Raw genomic sequence first — 25,033 nt, forward strand, 5'->3', positions numbered from 1 at the left:
ACTCCTGCTTGCTGCTCCAGTAGTTAACTGCTAACTCCTCCTGATGGTTAATAACCCTTCACCACAGTTACGGCTGGCTGACTGAACCAAACGCGGCTTCAATGAAAAATAGACATATGAAAAAAAAAAAAGAGCCCTTCACTGGGGCCATATTGCGAAGTGGATCCAAGCTGGGTTTCTGGTGTATTATCTCTCCTTCAGGCTCACTAATTAGCCCCACTCCCTCTGTCATAACCAGTGCTGTCTTAGTGGTAAAGTGTCTAATGTATTCAGGGTGTGCAAGGCTGGGAGAAAAAAAAAAGATCTGTGCCCGCCAGCACAGCTTTTCCTCCATCCATCCCTTCCACTTACCGACAGCTTCGGAAAGCCCGTAGACCCTTTGCCCGTATGCATCTGTCTTATCCCAGATGTAGGTATATGCCAAGTTGGGCGAGGCGTGGAACCACTTCTGGAAGAGGTGGCCCTCCACCGCGACCATCAGGTGAACCTTCAGAAGGCCCATGGACACCACAGCTGGAGTCATGGTGACCTTGAGGAGGGAGCGATAACCTTGGGTCCTGGAGCTTAGGTAGCACAGCTTTAAACTTGTGCCAGGCACCTCGATCTGCTCATGCAGCACCTGGAAGACAAAGAGAGGATGGCGGGAGAGAGGGATTAGGGAGGATTAGAGAAAGAGGGAGTAATGGGGGTCACGCTTCCACTGATGGCTGAAGGACAAGAAATGGCAAAAAAACAATGGGAGAAATAAAGGAATAGGAAAGAGGGAATAAAATGGGGGAACTATGGAAGCGGAAGGAGAAAGAGAGCTACAAAAAGATAAGCATACAGGAGAGTGGGAAGAGAGCGAGGGAACCAGAAGGAAGATTAGCCGGCAGCCAGAGGTCAGTGGTACTGCACCTGTGTCTCCGGTATGATGGGTTTCTCCCCTGGCTTGGAGCTGAAGAAGGAGGAGAGAGGGGATGCAATCACAAGTGGGTCAGGCCTGACGAAACCGCTCAGGTCACAGCCTGGGATCGTGTTCTCTTCTGTCTTAAGCACCAGAGTGTCCATAGCATAAAACTGGCTCCAGGGCAGCCACACGGTGCGCTCCTGGCTCAGGAAGGGGGCGCGCTCGAACCGAAGGGTCAGTGATGCACCACCATTAGCTATCAGGTCAAACCTGGAGAGGTTTGCGAGAAGAGGACGGGAATGAGGTATACATGGGGAGTGCCGTGGTGGATGGACAGGCCAAGTTACTTAGACCTAAACAGAGCTTAACACAGCAATTACTCCACAACAACAAAACACCTGAAATAAATATTCCGACATTATTAATTACGGTCCAAAAAAACAGTACACAGACCACAACAAGGTGACAAGTTGAAGGCCAACCTAGCCATCGGTCTGCTCTGAAATATGAACAAGGCGACGTTAGAACACACGTCTCATAACAGAAGTGATTTTATTAGATGTTATCCTTTTACCCTTTGTCACTAAATTATGGGTAACAGCTGTAGGTTAATGATTAGTAGAGGAAAAGGTCACACACACACACACACACACGCACACAATTGACACGTCTTATGGGAAACGGCCAGAGCTGCGTGAAGAGCTGCGAGAAAATAACATAGAATCCGCGAGACCAAACAAGACCAGACGCAGACGTGTTCATTGAAGACCGCGTCTGGAATTCAAGGTCAATTAAACATTACAAGAAGTTTGCATATTTCTCGAAGAAACCGCTGCAAAGAAACAAATGATAAAAGGCGATTGCTTAAAGAATATGACAGAAGACAGGGAGAGGAGAAAAATGTATTTTTAATGCGTGGAGATCAGGCTGAAGAACCAGTGAATCAAATTTTGAAATAACATGTTAGAGATGTCAGCCAGACTTAAATTAAATAGAAGTTGTTGGGGGGGAAATTGGACAGAGAAGTCAAATCAAAGCAGCCGAGAAGCTGGAATTCCTGCAGAGGAACTAAAAAGACATGTAAGATGACTTAACTAAGTGTGTTTGGAAAGTGGCTATCAAAGAAGAAAAAAAACCTAAGAAATTCAAAAATTAAGCTGTTAAGGCTTTGATTCAACCTTGCTTTGATCGCTACAGTGAAAAAGAAAATCACATGTGAAATCACGAAATCAAATCAAGTTTAACAGGAGGAAGAAGTAAGAGGTAATGAAGTAGAAGGAAGAATTTAAACCCTACATTGCGTTATGCACTTTGTTTTTCCCTTTCTTCCTCTGCATTTGCTATAATGTACATGTGTTTTTCTTTTTAGCAGTTTCACTTCAGAGAAGATTCTAGTGTTACAATCCTCAGTTGTGTTGTTCTTGTTACAGACATTTACTCCTCTGCTATTTGAAATCTCCTTTTCTTTCATGTATCTAATTATTTATTCCACCAACAGCACTGCCTTCTCGTGGGATCAGTTTTCTAACCTAATCTAATCAAATCTGATTTAATAACAGAGCCTATGTGGTGAGGTAGTTTCCATATTTCAGCAAGGAGTGCTGGGTGGCTGTTGTACATACATTCCATCCTGCCGTGTCAGCGTGTATCCGTAGTGGGGATAGTTGACAAAAGACACGTTCACCCCCACCAGAGGGGTTCCATCTGTAGTCAACACCTGACCCCGAATTAGAGATGCCAAGCTGGAAGAAGACAGAGGAGACACAAGTGAGGGGAGCGAAAGTCAGCCTGTCAAACCAGTCTTCCCAAACCATCCATCATCTGATTTGATTAATCTCTCCATCTTTCAATCATCCAATTTGCCCATTCAATTATTGCCCTGCTCTTCCACCACTCATTAATTAGAAACAATCAGCTACCCCCACCGTCTAGATGAGCTCGTGTCAATCACGTAAACAAACCATGACAATATAGATGGGATGTGCACGTATTGTTAAGTACGGGCGAGAGATTGCATTCTCGAGAACTAATAGACGCAGATTAACATTTAAACATTTCAGGGTAGCGTCGCTTTGATAAGTTATTTTCTTTGAAACGTCCGATGTCAGCATGTGTAAATATATTCGGAGGAAAATCAACACAGTGGACAGCGCTTCACAGCTCTTCTAAATCTATGGGGAATCTTGGCTTGCCAGCAATTGGCTGTGGGATTTGTTAAGGTCTTGGCTAGCTGTACGAACCATTTCAAAGTCTATTTGATATTTGTTTTTGGAAATCTAAAGATTGGAAATTTTCCACGGCTCGTATTTTTTCACTTAAATGTCAAATCTTTTAAGATTCGCAGTCAGATTGCAGTCATGCACAGTCACCACACAATGTTACAGTGTTTGCAACACCAACGAAAGACAAAGTAAATGTAGATGATCAAAGCTTTTATCCTGCATTCCTACTTTCATTATTGGCTTGTATTGCTAGTTTGTGGGGCGCAGAACAGTATCACTACACTGTATGTATAGATATTCACCGGTGACTTCATATTATTCTCATATTTTAAAATATGAGATCTGTAATGTTTCTGTGAACGGCTCTTTTGTGTCACAGTCTTAAGATATGGCCTTAGTTGCTAGCGGTTGAATTTCCTGCCATACCTGGAGTTGAACGGGTTTTCCAAAGGGATGATGTGGGTGCTGTCCCGTCCCACAAGCATCTTGACGCGGTCGTAGAAGGAGCGGACTCGTGGCTGGGACATCGGGCTCTGCTGGATGACTAGCAGAGGGTCCCGGGAGCCCCGGCACAGGGGGCTGTTCTGGCAGGGACTCTGGATGCAGCAGTCTGGGTCCATGCAGTCTGTCAGTCCATCTGATAGAAGAAGAGCAATGATAAATGCTCTAAGGGACGCGAAAAAAAAAGAAGAAGCTTTGAATAATCTGTTTCTTTCACTTAGGAAAGTTTAATTTTGCCATCCACAATCAAGGCTCTTCTCAGGAGACCTTAATTTTATATTTTGTTTAATTTATTATTTTCTCCATCATCCTTTATTTCTTTGAATTCTTAAGGCACTATACGCCCCCCCACCCAAACTCACCTCCTTCGTTGTCCTTGTTGTCGGCACAGGAGGTCTCCATGGCAACACTGCAACCAGGGCCCCTCCACCCCGTCTGACATTCACAATGCCAACTCTGCTGGCCCATGGTGCACTGGCCGTTACCGTTACACAAGTTAGGACAGCCATCTGTGAGAAGAGGACAGGAGAGGGGAGAGGGAGGGGGGGAGGGAGAGAAACAAGGTGATGTTTGTTTTATCATTAATGATGCACAGATGAAAACACACACACGCACGCACAAACACACGCACGCACACATATGCTCATATGGTAATGATAGATCAATGAGTCACACTCAGTGTGGTAACCAAATAATGGTAGCATACTGCCAGTGCTGATTGTTCAGGAATCAATTCCAATCAGGAGGTCAGTTTCCATGCACACCTTTCCATCTTTATGTCTCTGCACCTGAGGGATGCCTCCTAGTATGTGTATATGTGTGTGTGGACCGAGGTGGATAGATCACTTTATTCACTTACTGGATGGAGCCCAACCCGATCATCTCTCTCTCTTTCTCGGGTGCAGTTTCACTCTCTCTCTCTTACTTATGATTCAGTGTAGGTAATGGGATTCTGATGGCCTGAGAGTAATGCTTTCTCATGAGAGAATGAGATTATGCTTGACAGAGTGTGTGCGTGCATGCGTGTGTCTGTGTGGTGGCAGTCCATGAACTAATAAACCTTCGCTTCGGCGTATGCAAAAAACCCTTACCAGAATCTACGACCCTGGAGCCAAGTAAGTTCTGTTACTAGCATAGCGAGGGCACCCTCAACTCAGGAGTGACTTTAAGGCAAGGCAGAGCGGACGTTTTGAGGTGCTCTGGATAAGGGAATTTGCAATTATAGAGGAAAGTGCCATTTTCTCACTTTAATATTATCTGGTAACTTTTGGAGGCTTATATCATATATACATATTTATATATGCTATATATATGTGTATGCTTTATACATGCCATATTTCTCTATGTGAGGCTGTAAACTGCAGCCAGTTATCTTAACATAAAGACTGGAAGCAGGGAAACAGCTAACTTGGCACTTATGTTATAATATCCATCAATCAGTTCTGATAAAACTGCACAAAATAACATGTTATATGCTAAAAGTGGAGTGCGAAAACTTGCATTTTGTCATTTTACAGGAAGGTATGTGTGGGATTATTTCTTGCCAGGCAGCAGAGACTTCCTGGAGTGTTGTGACTGCGTGTTGGCCAGGAATCCAGGAGAAAATCCAGAAAGTTATAGCGCTATAGGGCACAAACAAGCCTCATGCATAACCCCGTGTAATAAGTTGTTTTGAATTCAATTCATTTATTTTTTTTTTTGTATAGTGCCATCTCAAAGTGCTTTATATTGTACGGCAAAAACCCTACAATAAGACGACCCCAACAATCAGATGACCCCTATGAGCAAGCACTTGGAGACAGTGGGAAGGAAAAACTCCCTTTTAACAGGAATAAGCCTCCAGCAGAACCAGGATGGGGGGGGGGGGGGGGGGGGGGGGGATATCTGCTGCGACTGGTTAGGGGTGAGGGGAGGAAGACAGGACAAAGACAAACTGTGGACCAGAGTGAGACAGTTTTGCACATTGTACAGCGAAGCTAGCTTTTTCCTGGCTTGATGCTAATCTTAGCCAAATGGCTGGTCGTTCGTGATGAACAGATAGGCCTGAGACTACATCAATTTTCCACAAAATGTTCATTTCTTCCTTTTAACTGACTCCTATATTAAGACAATTTCACCGAATTGGGACCATTTAATATCTCCTAAATGCCACAAAATCAAAACTTTTCTTTAAAAATCATTCGATTCCATTTGATAATTTGCACCCATGCTGAGACAACGTACCCCATCAATGCCATTTAAAGGGGAAAAAAAGCCTTTAACTCCTGGCTTCCCTTACAACTTTCCCGTATCTTTCGAAATCCCACCTCTCTAATGCAAAACTGTCTGTTTGCCACATTATAATCTATCAAGGAGGGGAGGGGTGTGGAAAAAAAGGCATGATGACACACAATGACAATGTTTTCTCCAGCAGCACAAAGAGCCCCAAACAAACTTGTCACAGTGATTTCCTCTTAAACAAATGAGGGAGCGGGGTGCGACACTCTTAAGTCTACCCACGGGAGACGAAGGCAAAGAAAAGGGTTGACTGATAAAACAATACGTGCATGCACGAAAAGGCTCTCGCTCGCAAACACACGCACACGCCTAGCACGACACACCCTGGAGATATGACCTGACATTTCTCACTCGGTACTATTGTGCCGACAGAGTGAGGAAGGACAAAATAACCCAGTAAGAGATTATGAATATGAAATGCTTTTCACTGAGTCCTGCTCAGTAGATTAATGAACATATTTTCACTCAAGTTGCACTGTAGAATTTTGCCCTCTAACAAATCGCTGCATCAATAAAGCCATGCATTATGAATACAAATAGTGCAATCTAAATCGTGGCAGCGGCTAAATTAACAGGCATTTCACCCCGATTGGCATTTTATCATATGTCTCAACCAACAGACGATGAGGGGGGAAAGTCAAAAAAGGACTTTTAGAGAAAGACGGCGCACCATCTTGTTTGTGGTGGAAGAGGTGGGGAGCCGGGCGAGCTTAACAACGTTACTCAGTTCAACACGAAGACTCAAATCAAAGGTTTTATCTTTAATTATGACCATTTTCTGCATCAGGGGACTGCTCATGATGCTGTATTAACAGTCAGCCTGGAATAGATTGTCCCCAAGTATTGAGCTCGGGGAACAAAGGCAGTTAGCAGTGATTGCCTGTTAAATGGAGTTGCCATTTAAAAGCAGCCAAATACTTATGAAGCACCCGGACAGGACAATCCATAGCGGGCATTGATTGGCTTGCCTGGGCAGGCCGGCACGAGGCTCCTCTCTCTTTAATGCCAGGACCCAGTCGATACCCCCTCATACTAACTAGAATAAAGTGGGATTTCAGAAACTATTAAGTCCACCCTCCCCAGTAATGTGGTTGGACTCTGATGAAATCCTCCTAAAAATGAGAAGAAATTGCCTTGGGTTATGGGTGAGCACACACACACACACACACACACACACACACACACGCACACACACACACACACACACACACACACACACACACACACACACACACACACACACACACACATTATGTGGTGTGCAGTGTCTGTGGGTGTGGATGGTGGGGCATATGACTCGAAAGATATCGTGTAGGACTCCAAGGATGAAGTGAGAGGGAGGCAGGCGGAGATAGAGACAGATAGAATGAGAACAAAGTGTATGAAAGAAAGTAAGTTGAGACATTGTACTGAAAAGTTCCACCTTTCTCTCCATTCCCCTTGTACCCAGCTCTGCCTCCTTTAAAGGTCATGAAGTAAAGGTCACAGCCATAAATCCGCGATCAGAGCTCATAGATGGACCAGATAACGCTGTACTTTCTCAAATATACCCCACTTAGCTGCTTCTCCTATTCTTAACAAGCTACCTTTGAAATTACATTGATTGCTTTATCCCAAATTGTTCTTTGACCTGCCTCTCTGCTTCCCTTTGGCTCCGTCTCTTCCTTTTTCTTTTTTTTGCGCCCTGCCTCTTGCTCCCTTTTTAACCCTGCAATTTACCTTTTCTCTGGGTTGGCTCTTCATAAAACAATGAGAGCTATTCCATTAAGCGTAGAGGGTGAGAGGACACTCTCAACGGCGCTCCAGGGACCTGTACTGTCAGGCAATCTGTGCCGCTCCGTGCAACCCGGCAGAGGTTCAGCTGCGGGGCTATCTATTAAGCATTCTTGTTGTGCGTGTGAGACAACTCACCTCAGACCCAAACTCGTCTCTGTGTGTTAACCTCAGCTGTTATTCTGTTTATTATTGAGTGATCTGACTAAATGGCATATTTTTTTGCTTTGGTGTGGTTTTGGCGGGGATGTTGAAAATCAGAAATTCTTAAATTAATACTGTAGGCCCTTTCAGTCACACAAGCATAATCAAGCACACACACGTGCACAAAATAAATTTAGCAGCCACTCTACCATGGCCACGACACTTGCCACACAAACCCAAATGTAAACACACACACACACACACACACACACACACACACACACACACACACACACACACACACACACACACACACACACACACACACACACACACACACACTTAACAGTTCTGTATGTATTTGACACCACATTGAGGACCTGCATCATTGGGTTATGAAATACACCAATTACCTCCAAACTTTTTTACAACTTTCATTATTTTCTCCTCGTGTGAAGCAGATTGTGTTTACACAACACATGAGTGGAATACCTGAGTGTTTTTTTTGTGTTTCCAGGCTCCACGTTGGAAATATTAAGGAGAACACGCTCACACGCATGCACGATCACACTTTTCACAGCACAGCCCCTCGACACTGCTGATACCACACTAGGCTCTACGGTACCCCACAACACATCAAGTCTCAATGACAGCTAACCCCTGCTGTAGTCCACTGCTGCAATGGGAGTGCACTACATGTAGGGAGTCATCATTGAGGCTGGAGCCCTAATCTACGGACAGATAGCACCACAGAGTCTACAGAGCCAAGCCAGGCCAAGAACCCACAAATGCAGCAGCTAGCTTCTACCACCACAGGCTAAGAAACAAAACACCAGAGTCAGATACGGTACCTGCTTTGTCAACCATGCTCCCATGGTCTGCAGTGGGAGAAAATGTGCAAAAGGTAAGAGATGGGGAGAGTATTTTTTTTCTGAAAGAAATGCAAGCAACATCATGCAGAGCTGAAATGAATAACAGGCAAGCTGAGATAAGCTAACGCTGAGAGTGTCTGGTGCTAGTGAAGTGTGCTTTGCACCAAGCTGAGGCCTGATAACTCTTTCATCTTGGGCTGATGGTGCAGTCAAAGCTGCCCTACTTTCTGATGGGGGAAATCGGGAGATCATAAACTGTTATTCCCCTGTGCATATGTATGTGCCTATGCGTGTGTAGGTGTGTGCGTGTGTGTGTATATATATATATATATATATATATTGGTGTTTTGTTTGGTGTGTGTGTATCAGATTGCAATCACAGTGCTTTTGGTGACAAGGAAATGAGACTTTGTGTCTCAAAGCACTGACGGTGAATCAAAGGAATCTGGCACTCATCCATCCAAAGTGACAGTGATGTCAATATGAGACAGTGATTGACTGACAAAAACGCTCACTCACACTCTAGCGCAACTGTGTGCATGCACACACCATAAACAAAGTGAGAGTTATTTTTTGATCGCAGTGAGGTGAAGTGGGGATTTTGTTTTGTGCCTTTCATCACATAACTTTGGTGTTTCAAAGGCCATAAAAACTAAAACTCCTGGGGTCTGCAGTTGAGAGGCAGCATAAAACAGCTAAATCCTGCTCTTGTGTAATCTCCCACCCCCACTTCTAAGAAGTTTGCACCTCTTCTCTCTGCTCGCCCACCTTCTACGTCAGCCCCTTCTTCAATTCCCCATGGCCTTCCTCCTGCTTCCACTTCTGATTTCCAAATTCCTTTAAGAAAGTATAAAGGAGCTGCCATTTTAGTCTGACTGGGTGCTGGTGTTTCTGTGCACACCCACGTGTTGACACACAGGCACGCACGTCAAACACACACCTCCAGACACACGCTCACGGGAACACACTCACCGATGGTGCAGTGCTCTCCGTTCCAGCCCTGGTGACACTGGCACTTCCCGTCCTTGCAGGTTCCATGTTTGATGCAGAGAGGGTTGCACACACGCTGGTCACAGCCTGCACCGGTCCAGCCTTCCTCACAGCGACAGGCTCCGCCCATGCACACTCCGTGAGTTCCACAGTCCACTGAGCAGACCTCTGAAGGAGAAAAGATTTGGATCACAAACAAACGGTGCTAGACTCAAAAGTCAGTGTTTCCTGTATTTATTATTTTTAGTATTCTAAAATTTCATATACAGTCACGTGAAAAACCAAATACAGCTCTTGATTCAAAAGCTTTTAACCAATGATAACTTGAAGTAATTGTGTTTTGTATAACTCAGTCGTTCACATTGTTGTGGAGGAATTTTTTTGCAACTTTGCTTCAGTTCATTGAGGTTTGCAGGCATTCATTTAAACTGTCTTAAGGTCTCCCCACAGCTTTTCAGTCGGCTTGACGTCTGGACTTTGACTGGGCCACTGGAGCATCCTGATTCTTTGCTTTTTCAGCCATTCTGCCGCAGATTTACTGGTAAGTTTGGATCACGGACCAGTTTGGGTCAAACTTCAGGTGTTGGAAATTTGACTCTAGACTCTACACAGAGTCATGGGCAACTCAGTGACTACAAGGTGACCAGGTCCTTGTCCTTTCAGTTTGATGACAGGCTTGTTTTGCAAAACAGCCTGAAGTCATCATGCCTCCATCACCACACTTGGCAGTTGATTTTTGGATTTGCCAAACATCTCCACATCGATTCTTCAGTGGAAAAGACACAAGAAGTCTTGTGGTTTGTTCAGATGAAGCTTTTCAAACCTAAGCTGTGCTGCCATATCCTTTTTTAGAGAGAAGAGGCTTTCTCCTGGCAATCTTTCTAAATAGGCCAATCACAGTGTTCAGTCTTATTAAGTCTTTTTCTATTTGTACTCTCGCAAACTTTAACATTTAACATGTTAACTGAGGTCTGCAGAGTCTGAGATGTAGCTCTTAGTTTTTTTGGAATTCCTCTAAGCATTGCATGATGTGACCTTGAGGTAATTTTGCTGAGACACTTACTCCTGGGAAGATCTGAATTCTCCAGTGCAGGAAACGGCAAAGACGTGCTTTTATAGACGTGCTTATATTTGCAGATGATCAATTAATCCGGTGCATTTGATTAGCAGCTCCAGGCTGCTACTTACCCTCTTTACTCCAATGGAAGCAGTAAGGGTGCACTTAGTTTTTCACAGGAACACATGACTATATGTATTCATAATGGACACTACTGGGCAGTGAACATGGTTGCTGTTCAGATACATATATGATCTTTTTCATGAATAACATAATAGCAAATGTTACAAAGTACCAGTTCCTAACTTGAAATGCCTGTAAATATGGTGGTATCTGAAAAAAATATCTGCAAAAACTTCATTTTCAATCCTTTTAGTCAATTTTTGAAGCTAGAAAACATAAATTTGTCTGCATTTGATTTCAAATCACATCGGCAAGTGCAAAAATAGAGAACCTTGAGCTTCAAAACAATCAAATCCACATTACACGAAAACACAACTCTCTGTCATGTATTTTTAATTAAAATCAGTAGTTATAGTAGTGCAACAACAGGGTTTATTTCCTGAGCTTCTATTACAGTCGCTGTCTGAGAGGCTCAGATGTTGCAGTCGGCGACAGTGCATGTGGCGAAATGTGACAATCCCGCTTGTGTGCTCAGGACCCCTGGTGTGCAGGGAACGCGGTATGTACAGACGTTTTGATACACACTTGCTGAGGGATCCTGCAGTGTGAAACAATGTTGTCTTTATTAAAGTTAAGCATTGCTTCTCTCATAACAAATGCTGGTGCTCTCGTCGTGCTCCTGAGGAAGCGTTCCCAGGCTGGCATGACGGAGGTGGCTGTCTTACTTTCTAAAGTGGAAGCTTAACGGCTTCATTTTATTGAGATAAAGAACTGTGAAACCTCCTATCCCATCTTGGTAAACTGTATGTGTTACTATCCGCAGTGCAAGAACACCTCCAATACATTCTTATGAAAGCCTTGGAACTAGCATGCCATTATCTCCGCGGTACTAGAATCACAGAATTGGCTCCCAGAGCAATACATAACCAATTAAAAAAATTCTGATAGTAATCACGAAGGCTTAACAAAGTTAGGATTCCTACCTCATTTCTGAGTAGCTCACTGAATGCAGCCTAATCATACCTCTTGGGTCATACAGTCTTTCGAGTCTACAAGATTAAAAAAAGTTTTACTTTGGCCTGAACTGAGATGTGTTACAGCTACCTTGTTTAGACATTATAAATTTCAAGTGCTTGTATTTTCTTATTGGCTGACCCTATAAACAGCAGGTCTGAACAGCAGGTGGGCGGGGCTTCTGCACTCAAACAGTGTATCCGACATGACCGTATTTGGATCATTAAGGAGTTTCGAGCAGTTTGAAGCCCAAGCTTTTGGTTCGTAGATGCAACTTATACATGCTCTGAAAGCCCAGCCATGTTTAATATGTGTCAGAACACAGGGACAGAGTCATTTTATTCATATTCCTTTTATGCAAAACCCAGAGTACTGTAGTTTGGTACATAAATAAAAGTGTTCTGCCTTTCCCAAATTAGAATTTTAAGCACTACCCTGATAACCATAAAAATCTGTCATTACCATACTGTCACTGACAGTCTACTGAGAGAGATAATTTTATATAGTCTTGATAGTACAAACTTGCCACATTTTTATTCCTGCATGTTCCAATTTGGCTTCGATACCACAACAGTTGTTGTACCCTGTTTCTGAGCATGTTGTAATTTTTTTTTTTTTTTTTTACGATTTGGTAGATTTGGTCCAAGTGTAGCTCGAAAACCAGAACAGTATGAAATAAAATGGCAAACTAATTAGCCATACTGGGACCGCGAAATATGTTTGGACAAAGGGTAATCAGCAGTTATTTCTTTCCAACTTTCAAACCCACAACCCCCATTTTTACCCGATGTATCTGACTCTCGCAGCTGAACCAGCTTTACAATCGCACTCACCCATGGAGCAGTCGGGTCCCATCCAGTTGGGGTCACAGCTGCACAGCCCAGTGTCTGGTATGAAGGCACCGTGGCCATGGCACTGATCTGGGCACTGGGCCCTGGGCAGTTCGCAGTGGAGTCCTCCCCAGCCTGGCTTACAGTGGCACTCCCCGTTCACACAGATGCCATTGTTGGAACATGTTGGATCCATGCAGTCCACTGGATTAAGCCAGCAATACACCAATTTAAAAGAAAAAAAGCAGAAAAAAAAGAAATTAACAAACAAACTAAAAAATGTCATTACAGAGCTGACGACAAAAACAAATTAATGGTTGTTTTTTTTTTTTAAAAAAACAGACGTGACAGAGGACATCATTTCACTCTGTGTTTATAAAAAGATAATGAAATAAAGTAAAATGTTACCAGACGTATTACTAAAGCAATTAAAGCACACGATAATGAATAGCTAAGTCTATAATTGGGGCACAGCAGCAAATGCGTTCCACTCTGAAAGAGCAGTGCGCTTCGCTGACACATCATTTGGTGTGAGCTTTTCGCCCGTGTGGATGTGGAAGTGTGTGTGTGTGGTTGATTTGTGTGTATGCGTGTATCGTGCCAATACACGGGGAGAATCTGACACTGTCAGTCTGCCAGGTTGACAGGCAGCTCTGAGTCCAAGCAGTGAGTGAAAACCAATTTGACAAATTACCTCCTCCCGGCAATACGCACACCCATCCCACCCACCCACTCGCTCGCCCGCCCCTTCTCAGGCCTCCTCGCATTGCTCTGTCCCGGTCACTTGCATTTTCCTCTCTCTCTTTCTCTCTCATCTTGTCCTCTTCTTTGTGACACTGCTCTCCCCACCTCCATCTCCTCCCCCTTTTTCCACCACCTCGGGCATGATTGACCCCGGCGCACACGCAGTATTAATAAAAGCAGCCCCCTCGCACACAACCTCGACCCTCCATTTCTGTTTGCCTGGCAGAAATGGCGGATCACAGTTATCGATTTTCATGTCGCTGGCACTTCAGGTAAATTGTTTGAGGGACTCTGCTGTGATGAATATCAGATTTGAGGCTGGAGTAGAAGGGGAAAAATTGGATGAGAGGGAGATTGGGGATCGGCGGGGTGGGAGAGAAAATTGAAGCGCAGAGGAGAGAAAATGCTGACCTTGTTCTCAGGCCCCATGTTTTGACTCTTTCTGCCACTCATCTCTATTCTTCACTTTGCATCTCCCTCTCTGCCGATCTTCTTCTTCACCCCTGGCGTGCTGCTTTCTCTTTTCCTTCTTCTCAACCTATTCTCTCTTTCTTCATACATATTCACCTCTCACCACCCTGACTCCAGCTCCCTCCTCAGCATCTTTTTATCCCTTTATTTTTTCTCCCTTGCTTTCTGATGACTACGATCGCGGCATGCTGATCCTTCTTAACAAAGATCAATAGAAGCGATTTCAGCCCTTAATAAAATCTGTGATATGTTTGGCTGCGCCATCATACTTCATCTGTATACATGGACGCTCAGTCAGCGTAAGATTATGCCATGATAAGCTGTCTTCACTGGTGTTAGAAGGGGTAAATCTGTGAAGTTTGTTGTGCTTCACCTTACTTTCAAAGCGATCACACAGAACAGTTTTAAAGAAAAAAAAAAACAAACATGCACCATTACACCTCCTGCGCTCACCCTCTGCACAGTTTGGCCCTTTGTAACCGACGGAGCACACGCAGTTTCCATCAGTGCAGGTGCCGTGGCCGCTGCAAAGAGGGTCTATGCACTGTGTGACAGGGACGTCGCATTCGGGTCCTTTCCAGCCGCTGTAACACACACAGGAGCCCTTGTCGTACTGGCCGTTGCCGCTGCACAGCACCGGGCATGCCGCTGTAGGAACAGAGAAACGGAGAGATTAAACCCTGCGCATAAGAACAAACCAAACAAACAAACAAAGAAAAAAAAAAACAATTAGCAAGCTTTTTAAAAGATCGCCAAAGCGGCGAAAAGTGCACGTCGCCCACCCACGCAGATCCACATCCCACCGTGCAGGAGGGTTGAATAGAGTGGCTAAGGGGCTGGAGAGCGCCAATGACATGAAGAGTAATTACAGGCAGAGGTAACTAAACTATTCATCAAAGCTGTCTACCCCAGGTGAGCACAGAGCCAGGGAGTCGTTAGCTAGGGGAGCTGCCATTCATCATCAGTCATCTTGTCTCAGCTCCACCTAAGGCCATGCACCATCTTGCTACTCTTAATCCTCTTCTCCTTTTTTTTATGTTTTATTTTTGCACGAAGCTGAAATGTGTCTGCTCATCTAATTAGACAGCGGAAATGACAGATTTTTTTTCCTTTTCATCCTTGCTCCGACGGAAGAAGCGCATTCGTAAACAGCTAATACCTTTGGAGCAGTCCATGCCATGGAATCCTGGGAAGCAGTGGCACACACCAGAATTACACTCTCCGTTGCCATGGCAATTGCGCGGGCACTCTTGCACTGAATCTGTGAAGAAGATGAAGTGAAACAGAGAGAGGGAGAGGCGAGGGGTGAGACAGTGTGACGGCAAGCATCAAAGCCTTCCATTAAACCATTGGCACAATTCATTCTTTAAGATACTACAAATTGAGTCGAAGCGCTGCCGAGTCTCACAGTCGCACAGACATCAAACGCGCTCCTCCAAGATTCCATGAGTTTCTTTTTTGTCTGCATTTTTCATAATGTGGCAAGAATGTATTATGAATCAGCCATTTTGACGAGATGGGATCCACCAATGCTCCGCTCATAGAAAACAAGAGTATCCCCCTCCACTCTCCTTCTTTCTCTTCGACCCTTTTCTATCCATGGCTCACTTTCTCACTCCTCACTCATGTCCGGCCCCACCGAGGTCACTAATATTTCATCAAGCTGCGGATGTTTGGTGCAGCTAGGCCAGATTTTAGCTGGACTCTGAGCTGCTCCATCTGCCTTCTAACCTACTCACTAGAAATGAGAAACAGTTTGGTGGGAAGGAACGGGGTCGGTGCTAATCATAATCACAAGGAGGACACTTGGACTTTTATCCTCTCTGTTCTATATGCTTCTTCCAACTTCCACTCTTCTTACACAAAGAATGACACAGCCAAGCCTCACTGCTTCTCCTAACACTTCCCCTACTCCATGCACCCCCCCCTAAATAAAAAAAAACTAAAGCCCCTCGCCTCCCTCTTTACCCTAATGCCACCCTCTCTTCCATTCTCCTCTTCAGCTCCTCCTCCCATCCTTCACTCCACTTCATCCCATTCTGGCTTTGCCCCTACCATTAGGCCTTTCTTCCAACTCCCCCTCTAACTACTCCACTCTCATTCTGCCCCTGCCGCCTCCGCCTCTCCATCTCGCCACTACTCCAACTGCTGAAAGCTCTACCCCTCCGTTATTGACAGTGAAGGATTCTTTCACTCCGCTTGACTCTTTCCATCCAACCCCGCCTTTTGTCCTTTTGTTCTCCTTTGGCTCGAATGCAACCGAAATGATCTGGTTAGGATCCTAAAATCATTCTGTTTACAGGGCCGTGTGACACTGTGGTCCTCACCCACCTCAAAGATGAAGGTTGTTTAATGTAAGTGTGTGGGGTTTTTTTTGTTTTTTTTTGTTTTTTTTTGTCACACTGTTGGACATATTAGCGTGCCCAACTATGTTTTGGCAAACGTACATTTTTAACTCACTGAGCAGTCTTTCCTACTTGACAATGTTACTATGGTTGTGTTGCATTGGCAACATTGTTCACATGCTGCCGGGGAGCATTTTTGCACGTCGTGAATGTGTAAAGTCACAGAGTAACTGATGGGGAATCTATTTGACTAAAATAGCAGCCTTGCTTTGCCGCCAGTGGTAGAGAAAGTTTCTGCGTGCCTCTCTCTAACCAGCTCCTAAAATCCGGTGCCTAATCTCATTTTCACTGCCGTTCTGCTTTTCCCTGCCGCGCTGCCACCTCTCCGCCCACAGCGACAGATGCCGACTCTGTCTCACCCATGACATTCGTGCTGAAGGAAACCGTCTCTCGCTCCCGACCGTCGTTGTAGAAGGCCAGGTGCCAGGCACCGGCGTCCAGGTACTGGACAAACACCGCCTCATTGAGGACCACGGTTTGGATACTCCTCCTCTCCCGTGGAGACTCCACCACGCTCCACTTCTCCTTCCCATCGAGGCGCTCCATATAGTCGTACTGCAGAGGAAAACGTGTGAGAGCAAGTTCACTTTTTCAGGCTTCAGAAAATGAGGCATGGTTTTATATGCTTGAGGAATTTGGTAAATAAGATAGCTGGCAAATGACAGTGAAGCATGAGGAAGGGAACACAAAGCTCCTCGCAGGGTTTTCTTTGGGTGTCTGTGTGCATTGCAGGGGAGTGTTTTTACACTTGCCCCGACTGTGCAGTTTCCCCAGCTGAAGTCAGGTCAGGCAGTGAAACAGCTATCTGAATGCAATTATCCCTTCCTACAAATCGAATCCATTGTTAATGGAGTAGCTTCTAATTAATAAGAGGCAGTAAAAGTTACATTACTGTGAAATTTAATTAAGTGTAAATCTTAGTCTAAATTAGTTTTTTCAAACAACTATTACAATGAATCACAAATGAATTTTAAGATGTCCCAAGAAACAAGCCCATTTCTTTCTTTCTTTCTTTTTTAAAAATACATTCTCCACTCAGATGAATATGAAGATTATTTTTTCATTATGATGGTCCTTGTACAGATTTTACCTGCGCATGCGAAGGAGGCAAGCCCTTGCGGATGTACACCCCGAAAAGGGCATCTTTGCCGAGGGAGATGTTGAACTTCAGGAACTGTGGTTGGCTGAGGTGGAGCAGGGACCTCCAAAACACTCCCGGAGGGACTTCTTGGGTCACCCGCCTCCCAACCTCGATGCTGCCTGAGTCTATACTGCTGTTCCGGCCTGCCCATGGACCTGGAGCAAAGGGGAAAGAAACTGCATAATCTGTGATTCCAGACATTGATTGGTACAGTCAATAGTTAATCATCGCACTTTAATGGGAATAACCTGGCACAAACATTGAATGGTATAGAGGACACGCACCATTAGCTGTGCAAACTGTTCAAAGTTTATACTAAAACGAACGCCGTTAGGCGCGATATGCGGGATGCAAAATGACGCCTCTGTATCAAAGCCTGCACGACTGTTGACTCTGTTGTCTGGGCTGAAATGATAGAGGGCTGATAGAACTGCAGAGCACAGATTTCCAAGCAGACAGGCCCGCACACAGAAACATCCTGCAATCAGGTCAGTCATCTAACAGCACAATGTTGGAGCCCAGAGAGGGAAAAGACAGCAATGTGAGCGCGCGTCTGTGCGCAGAATAGCAAAGAAATAAAAGTAACAATGTGGAAAAACAACAGCGGCATCTGGCCCAGACAGTCACACACACAGCAGTCCTCTCATTAATACAGAATACAGACACAGAGCAGCAGCCCACAGATACCTATAGTACACGCTGTGTATGTTGCAGAGCGAGATTGAGCAGGCGAAAGAAGAATAGATGGAAAAAACCGCATGGGGGCCTTTAAAGAGAGGGGGTGAGCGAGGGGAGCTTTACCTCGCTGCTGACTGAAACCCAGCTCAACACAACTCAGCAGAGTGGTTAAACAGCATACACAGACAGCACAGCTACTACTGCGTCATGAATTATAGAAATAATTTATGTGTGCGAGGCTGTCTGGTTGGGAGGGAAAAAAAGAAGCTATTAGGCTGTTTTAGTATTTAACACAGCAGATATAGCATTTATAAGCCATAAAAGATAAGGCTGACATTCTTCTTGTTTGCAACAAGAGATGTGGCAGTCTGTCCTTCAAAACTTTCTGACTTTCCTGCAACGAGTGGTGCATTCAGCCTCAAGCCAGCTAAGCTATAAATATTCACAAATGCATTAAAAATACTAAAGTCACTTCTGTTGATTCATTTTACGCAATTGGCATGCTAATTAGGATGCTGCTTTAGAGAAATACCTCCACAATGGTATAAAAAAATGGTGGAAGCGATTTAAAATAAACTCCAGCGTCCCCCTCATCAAAATGAAGGAGCACCGGAGCTCTGTGGCAGAAAGAAACGAGTAGGCTTTGGCTGCACAAACAGCACTTGTTAGGATCTATTTATTGTTGAATTTGTTATGTTCACGAGGTCTGTTGCTAGGGGAAAAACAATGCAGAACATTAGCAGCCTTAACCTTTAAGTTTCTTTTTTCTTTTTTTTTCAAACATGTAAAGTGCCTGCTTCTTCAGGCAAAGATGTGTGGGAGGGGTGCGTGTGTGTTGCAGTTCATACCTCTCCCTCCAGAGGGCAGTGTGGCCACATCGCTGTTGACAGGCAGACCAGCTCCCAGTCCGTTGTTCAACACGGGGCCGTCGGATGGCTTCAGCTGCCACGTCAAACCCAGCAAGTTGATTGCTGCACACAGAAAGATGAAGAGTGAGGATATAGGGGAGGAAAAGGAGGATGGAAATAAATAAATAAATAAATGCATGAATGAATAAAAAGCCCAAGATGAAGGCTCATCAAGGCGAAGAAATATGAGGCCAGCCCTCTTAAATCTGATCTGTCATTTAGACAGCAAATCCCGTAGCATCAATAGAATCAGCCACCTCTATACTTAAGTCATGAATCAAGCGCACGGTCATCAGAGTGGCGGGTTTAGTTAACAGGCACACAAACAGAGGTAAAATCTTACAAATCAGGCAATTAAACCACCTTCCCAAAAAATCCTTCTCTGTTTTGCTTTCTTAACCCCCGACCTCTCGCAGCCATCTTTCACGGGGAAAGCATCTTCAGCTTTTATTTGGAAGCCTTTACACCGTCTCACAGAGAGCAAGTGACAGATTGCTCTCTGAAGAGAATGCTCCATGGCTCTCCTTTCGCTTCTCCTCTTCTTTTGTCCTCTGTTGTGTTATTGTGTGCTGGTGGTATAAGGCTGCTCGAGTGTGTTCGCTCTTCACTTTGTCAGCTCTTTACTCTCCCCACGTCTCTTCCCTCCTTAGCCTGCTGCCAAGCGTCTCCTCCTCCTCCTCCTCCCCATCCAACTCCCCCTCCTCCCCCCAAAAAAAACTGAAAGAAAAAAAGGAAACAGAAAGACCGTACTGCAAAAGTTCAGCGATTTATTTGGTGACAGGTATGTTTTCTGTTTGTTGTAAATGATTTGTTTTGATCTCTTTAATGCCTTCAAAGAATCTTTGTAGTGGGGAGAAAAAAACGGAGACGAATCGCCTGCTCGCGTCTGAATATCGAAGATAACGTTAATGTTAACGGCGGAATGCACCAGCATTTTCCCGCGTATACGTGAATACTGTGATGTGAGCTTTGATGATACACGCAGCACGAATCTGTGATCGAGTCCAATGCATTATGTAGGCGCTATCGCACGCTTCTCAGCGTCGGCCTTATCCCCACCGCAGAAGCCTCACAACACCTGAATCTGAAGCCCGGGAATCAATTTCCTTCTTGTCAAATTCTATCTGTGCTTGCCGAGCGTTTGCACACACAGGGGTGTAAAAGTTGCAGAGGGAAGGGGATGCGCCTTTAGGATTCGCTGCCGGGGCAGACTCATTCTCACCCCCTAAAGTGTCCCGTCGCTCTTTTTCTCTCACCCTGCTTCTTTGTTTCTTCCTTTTTATGCTTCTGCTATTCCCCTCTTTCCTCCCTCCCTCGCTCCTGGTCGAAAGAAAGCGCTGACACCTTTGGCTGCTGCCCGGCCTCCACTGTCAGCTCTTTTTTATTTTTCATGTGTGAGGGTGGTGGTGGGGGCGTGGGGGTATAGAAAACAAGAGATGGATTGGGAGAAGCAAAAAGAGTGCTCCCACCCCTTTCTCTTTCCCCTGCTACACCAACTCTTGCCCTCTCCTCTTTCATTGGGCTGACCTTCATTTCTCTCCTACTTTTCCTTTTAATTCCTCTTTTTTCTTCTTTCGTTTCGTCTTATCTCTGCCTGTCCCTTCTTGTAGATAATGCAGACATGCATCCACACACACACGCACACACACACACACACACACAGGTGCGCGCAAAGATGGTATCAGAGGGAGCAGTCGATTGAAAGCTTGCCTATTGAACCATCTGGAGACAGTAAGCAATTGTGAGTCTATTGTGACGGCACTCTCAATCTAGGTCATCCCCAAGAACACACATAGCAGACAGCCCTATAGTTAGCTTACTGTGTGTGTCTCATCATTGTGTCGGTGAGGGTTGGTGCACACTTTTCTCAAATTTGTTTTTCCTGTCTTGTTTTTTTCCCCCTTCTTCATCTTCTTCTTCTGTGGGTGGTTGTGGAAAGCTGACCAATAGATGGCACACTTACTCCTTAGCGACAGAAGCGCAAAAGCCAACAATTTGTCAACAGGATTCTTTTGCAGCAAGACACAGAGCAGGAGAGACGTGCAAAAGAAAGAAAGAAAGAAAGACAAAGAGAGACACTTGTTATCATTCTCTTTACAAGTGCCATCCCTTATTTCAACAACACTTCTAAGTTTGTTAGGGTGTAATTTTAGCTGAAATGAAACTGCTGAAATTGATGTATTTAGCTTTGTGTTGCCATAATTTTAAGCATTTTCTTTTCTGATCATAATTGCCATAATTACTGTTTTCAAACTGGATTGGAAGGCTTTATTAAATACCATGCCAATAAAGCCTATCTGAATCAGATCCGACTGACAGACTTGGGAAGAACAAGAGCGATAGTCAGACTTGGGCTGTTTTTCTTTTTAATCTCCGTCTTCTCACTCATGTTCAATTTGACAGACACACACACACACTGCATATACGCACACATAGAAAAGATCACAGAGAAGCAGGTTTAACAAGCAAACGAGTCAGATTAAAAATAGATCAGTTGCTCCGTGAGGTTTTTATGTAATCTCGATGCATAATTCAGACAGGCAAAGTGCTTAACAGTATCATCTGCAAAGAACAGCGTCTGAAGAAAACAAAACGTGATCATGTGATGACAAAAAAAAAAAAAAAAGGACGGAGGATGATGGACGGAGAAACAAGAGAGATGAAAAGGGAGAGGTGGTGGCCGGGCTCGGAGAGGGGGCAGCGGTCAGGAGCTCTTAGAGAAATTGTGCCAAACCTCAGCACGGAGGAGGAGAGGCATGGGGGGAACAGAGAGAATACTGGAGGACAGCGAGAACTGAGAGAATATTAAAGAACACATGAAATCCCCTGAGGAAATATAAAAAAGAGGAGCAGAGAAACAGGCTACACATGATGTTGCAGAAAAAAAGGGAGGAAAAGATGAATAAAGGCCCCCACGGATAAAGTGAGGAAGGGGGAAGAAGATGGCAAGTGAGGAGAAGAAAAGATTTAAGGGATAAGTGGCCCCGTATTCATTGACTGGTTGGGTAAAAAAAAAAAAAAGGATGGTGGTGATTCATCCTTTGACAGTAAGTGGTTCACAACACGGGCAATCAGGCAGAAATACAACGCACATGCGCATGTTTTGGGAAATATTTATATATCTCAGAGTTAAAGGGTGTAAATGGATTTCTGGATGAGAGAAGGAAAGAGAAGGAAAATAAAGAGCGAGGCAGAGATGGAGAAAGGTGACTTTGCAGCGAGTGTCCCCTGACTGGAAAATATTGTATCATCATCATTCTGTTCTCTGGAACATGTTCCAAATGTTCAAATCCTCTCCCCACCCCTCTTTCTCTCTCTATGCTCTTATGTCTCTCACCCTTTTGCACAAAGAACACAAGCCCTGGTCGGTGGCAACACTTTTTTTTCTCCCCCCATTTCGCCTTCTCCCCTGGCCATCCCGATAAATGCATATTAACCGTTTTAATTCACCACTAAATTAACAACTCTGACCTTAATTAGGGCAGTAATTGTAGACCACCTCCCCCCCAACTCACCCCACCATCCTTAGTCTGCCTTTTAATTGGTTTAGGAGCCTTTCTACCCCCCTCTGCTTTCCCCACCTTGCACACTCCTAAAACATACATGCAAAAAAAGGAGCCACCTGAGAAAAAAAAGAGGCGTCTGTACCTCTGCGGCACAGAGGTGCAGTGCTGCTAATATTGAAGAGACTGAGGAAAAGAGCAGCATGCCGCCTCAGGTTCTCAATATTCAGGCCATTTGGGACGTTTTCTCAGAATTTACCACACAGTATCCACTTATGTAATCTATAAATAAAGCAGCCTTCTCTCTTGGCTAAGTTTTGAAGGCGCTGCTTGCTGAGATCATTTAGAGCCTCAGACAGAGGAACGGGGGCGGCGGTTGGCTGCTGCCCTTGGGGGTCATATACACTGAGAGACACAATTTGTCTGCTTCTGAGTGTGTATCTGCGTATGCATGCTGAAAATTGCATGGTATTAACAACAAGCGCGCATGCACGCTGCAACCCCCGACGGGACCTTCTCACCCAGCTGATGCAACTGAACTGTAATTGACTGCAACACAAAAGGTTATGCGAGTTGCTGGCAGCTCCTACCTGCACGGCTGTGTCTAGCCGAGAGAAACGGCAACTCACTCAATCACACAGCTGAAAATGGTTTCTTTATTGGCACCGAAATATTGAGACGGCCCGGCGCAGACGTAGCCGCCCGGCGCGCGTGTGGGTGCGCGTGCACGTGTGTGATTGGTTAAATGAAAAGAGATGTGAATCTGAGTGATGTCCTCCTTTCTGAATCCTCATTTCCTCTTCAGATATCTCTACCCTGACCCCCCCGCCGCTTTACTCCCCCCAGCAACATCAACCCACTCTGCCTCGTCTCATCCCTCCCTTCCTACCTCGCTCCTTTCCCTCTCATCGATCTGTATTAGAAACAGGATATGAGGAACTATGCTATCTTATCACAGATCAGAGAGTGGGAGAGAATGAGTGAGGACGAAAGACAGAGAAAAGAGTTCGCTGTGGAGGCCAAGAGACGGAGAAACCGAAAGAAAATGAGAGACGGAGCGAGAGGCTAAAAAAAAGGGAGGACAGCAATTTCTTTTCGCTTTGCCTTCATCCATCTCCTGTTTCCAACACAGTACCAGTGAAGCACCATAGGCCTAATTGGACTAACGATTGAGGCCCCGATAAGACCCGCACTAATGAATAAATGAATGAGGAAATAAATGAATGAAATGAGCTCGTGCACACTAATGCACGAGATGGTATGAACATCGCTCAGCAGTGACATCAGTGAGGATGCAAATCCTCAGTTCATGCACACATGGGTATTATTTCCTTTAAAGCATGTACCGAAGCTCAAGTCAAAGGAAGAACATCGATGTCACCACTTAAACAGCTCCTGCTCCCTGCTTTGCATTACCTTTACCAGTGCATTGACCCATGTATCCCTCTGGTGCAGATGGTATAGCACCTTGTGCCTGGTCCTGGCCATGCCCTGCCCATTTTCTGGACTGGCAACGTGTGGTAAGATCCTAACCTTTATCAGTCCGACAGGCCCTGCTGCTGCGGACACACGCTCCACGTCTGATCCTTATGCCCAGGTTCCTGCATTCACCATATGCCCAATTGCATCTTCACCTCCGCACACACACACATTAAATGCACACACGGACGCCTACGCTGGCATGAGTGACACATCCTGACCTCTAGCTGTTCCACCTCAGATCAGCAGAAGGGAAGCCACATGCAATGTGAGAGGGGACTTTGGGGTCAAGGAGGTGCGTTTGGAAAGCAGCCACATTGCGAGACCTGCATGGCCAACACAACTATTCACTTGACTGTCTTGACTTGCTTTTATACTTACTCATAAAAGAAGCAGTCTTATTCAAATAAATACAAACTTTGGCATATAACTACTTGGGAAAACAAGCATGCACTATAGAAGTTGTTCTTGCGTAAAGGACGATCAAGTTAGGAAAAAATTGCTCCTTTTCTTGTATGCTTTTACGATCTTTGCTTATTTTTAATATGACATAATGAATACTTTTTAAAACATCAATCATTTAGCCTGTTAAGAGTAGACTTTTGTATATCATGTATATCAAAAAGTGTAATTAGGTACTTTTTTTGAATCTTTTTTTCTTTCTCAGAAGAGTAGCACAGTAGTACCTCCCATCCACACAAGGCTGGAAGCTTAAAATTAATATAAAGGCTCTAAAGATGATTGATAAGGAAAGGGACGAAGAACTAATGTTGTATTTCTAGTCCAGAAACTGTTCAATTGGCAGAACAGTAAAATCATTAACATGTGATTATGTAAGGGAGCAGGGATATAAATGCACTGTAGTGAGACACTTGTAATCGGGAAGAATGGGCAGTAAGCGATTGTGATCACTCTGGAACAGGAAGACAGCGGTGATGGATGGAAAGTGGTCGGCTCGGAGGCATGAAGGTCACGCTCGATGACAGTGCCACTGTGTGTGTGTGTGTGTGTG

General features: G+C 44.7%; 1 protein-coding gene across 1 annotated transcript in view; it reads right to left on the reverse strand.

Moving 5' to 3' along the window:
- Positions 1 to 25,033, reverse strand: part of tenm2a (teneurin transmembrane protein 2a) — a 226,381-nt gene that overhangs the window by 15,436 nt on the left and 185,912 nt on the right. The window contains exons 8-20 of the mRNA XM_080900423.1: positions 18,980 to 19,102; positions 17,403 to 17,608; positions 16,672 to 16,867; positions 15,067 to 15,168; positions 14,361 to 14,555; positions 12,696 to 12,896; positions 9,651 to 9,836; positions 8,658 to 8,684; positions 3,975 to 4,121; positions 3,538 to 3,748; positions 2,512 to 2,631; positions 898 to 1,159; positions 352 to 619 (exon numbers count right to left, since the gene is read on the reverse strand). Of these exons, the coding sequence (XP_080756549.1) occupies positions 352 to 619; positions 898 to 1,159; positions 2,512 to 2,631; positions 3,538 to 3,748; positions 3,975 to 4,121; positions 8,658 to 8,684; positions 9,651 to 9,836; positions 12,696 to 12,896; positions 14,361 to 14,555; positions 15,067 to 15,168; positions 16,672 to 16,867; positions 17,403 to 17,608; positions 18,980 to 19,102 (2,244 nt within the window). The remainder of the gene's footprint in view (positions 1 to 351; positions 620 to 897; positions 1,160 to 2,511; positions 2,632 to 3,537; positions 3,749 to 3,974; positions 4,122 to 8,657; positions 8,685 to 9,650; positions 9,837 to 12,695; positions 12,897 to 14,360; positions 14,556 to 15,066; positions 15,169 to 16,671; positions 16,868 to 17,402; positions 17,609 to 18,979; positions 19,103 to 25,033) is intronic.

Source organism: Rhamphochromis sp. 'chilingali' (genome assembly GCF_963969265.1).
Source record: "Rhamphochromis sp. 'chilingali' genome assembly, chromosome: 13".
In the NCBI taxonomy this organism is placed as follows: domain Eukaryota; kingdom Metazoa; phylum Chordata; class Actinopteri; order Cichliformes; family Cichlidae; genus Rhamphochromis; species Rhamphochromis sp. 'chilingali'.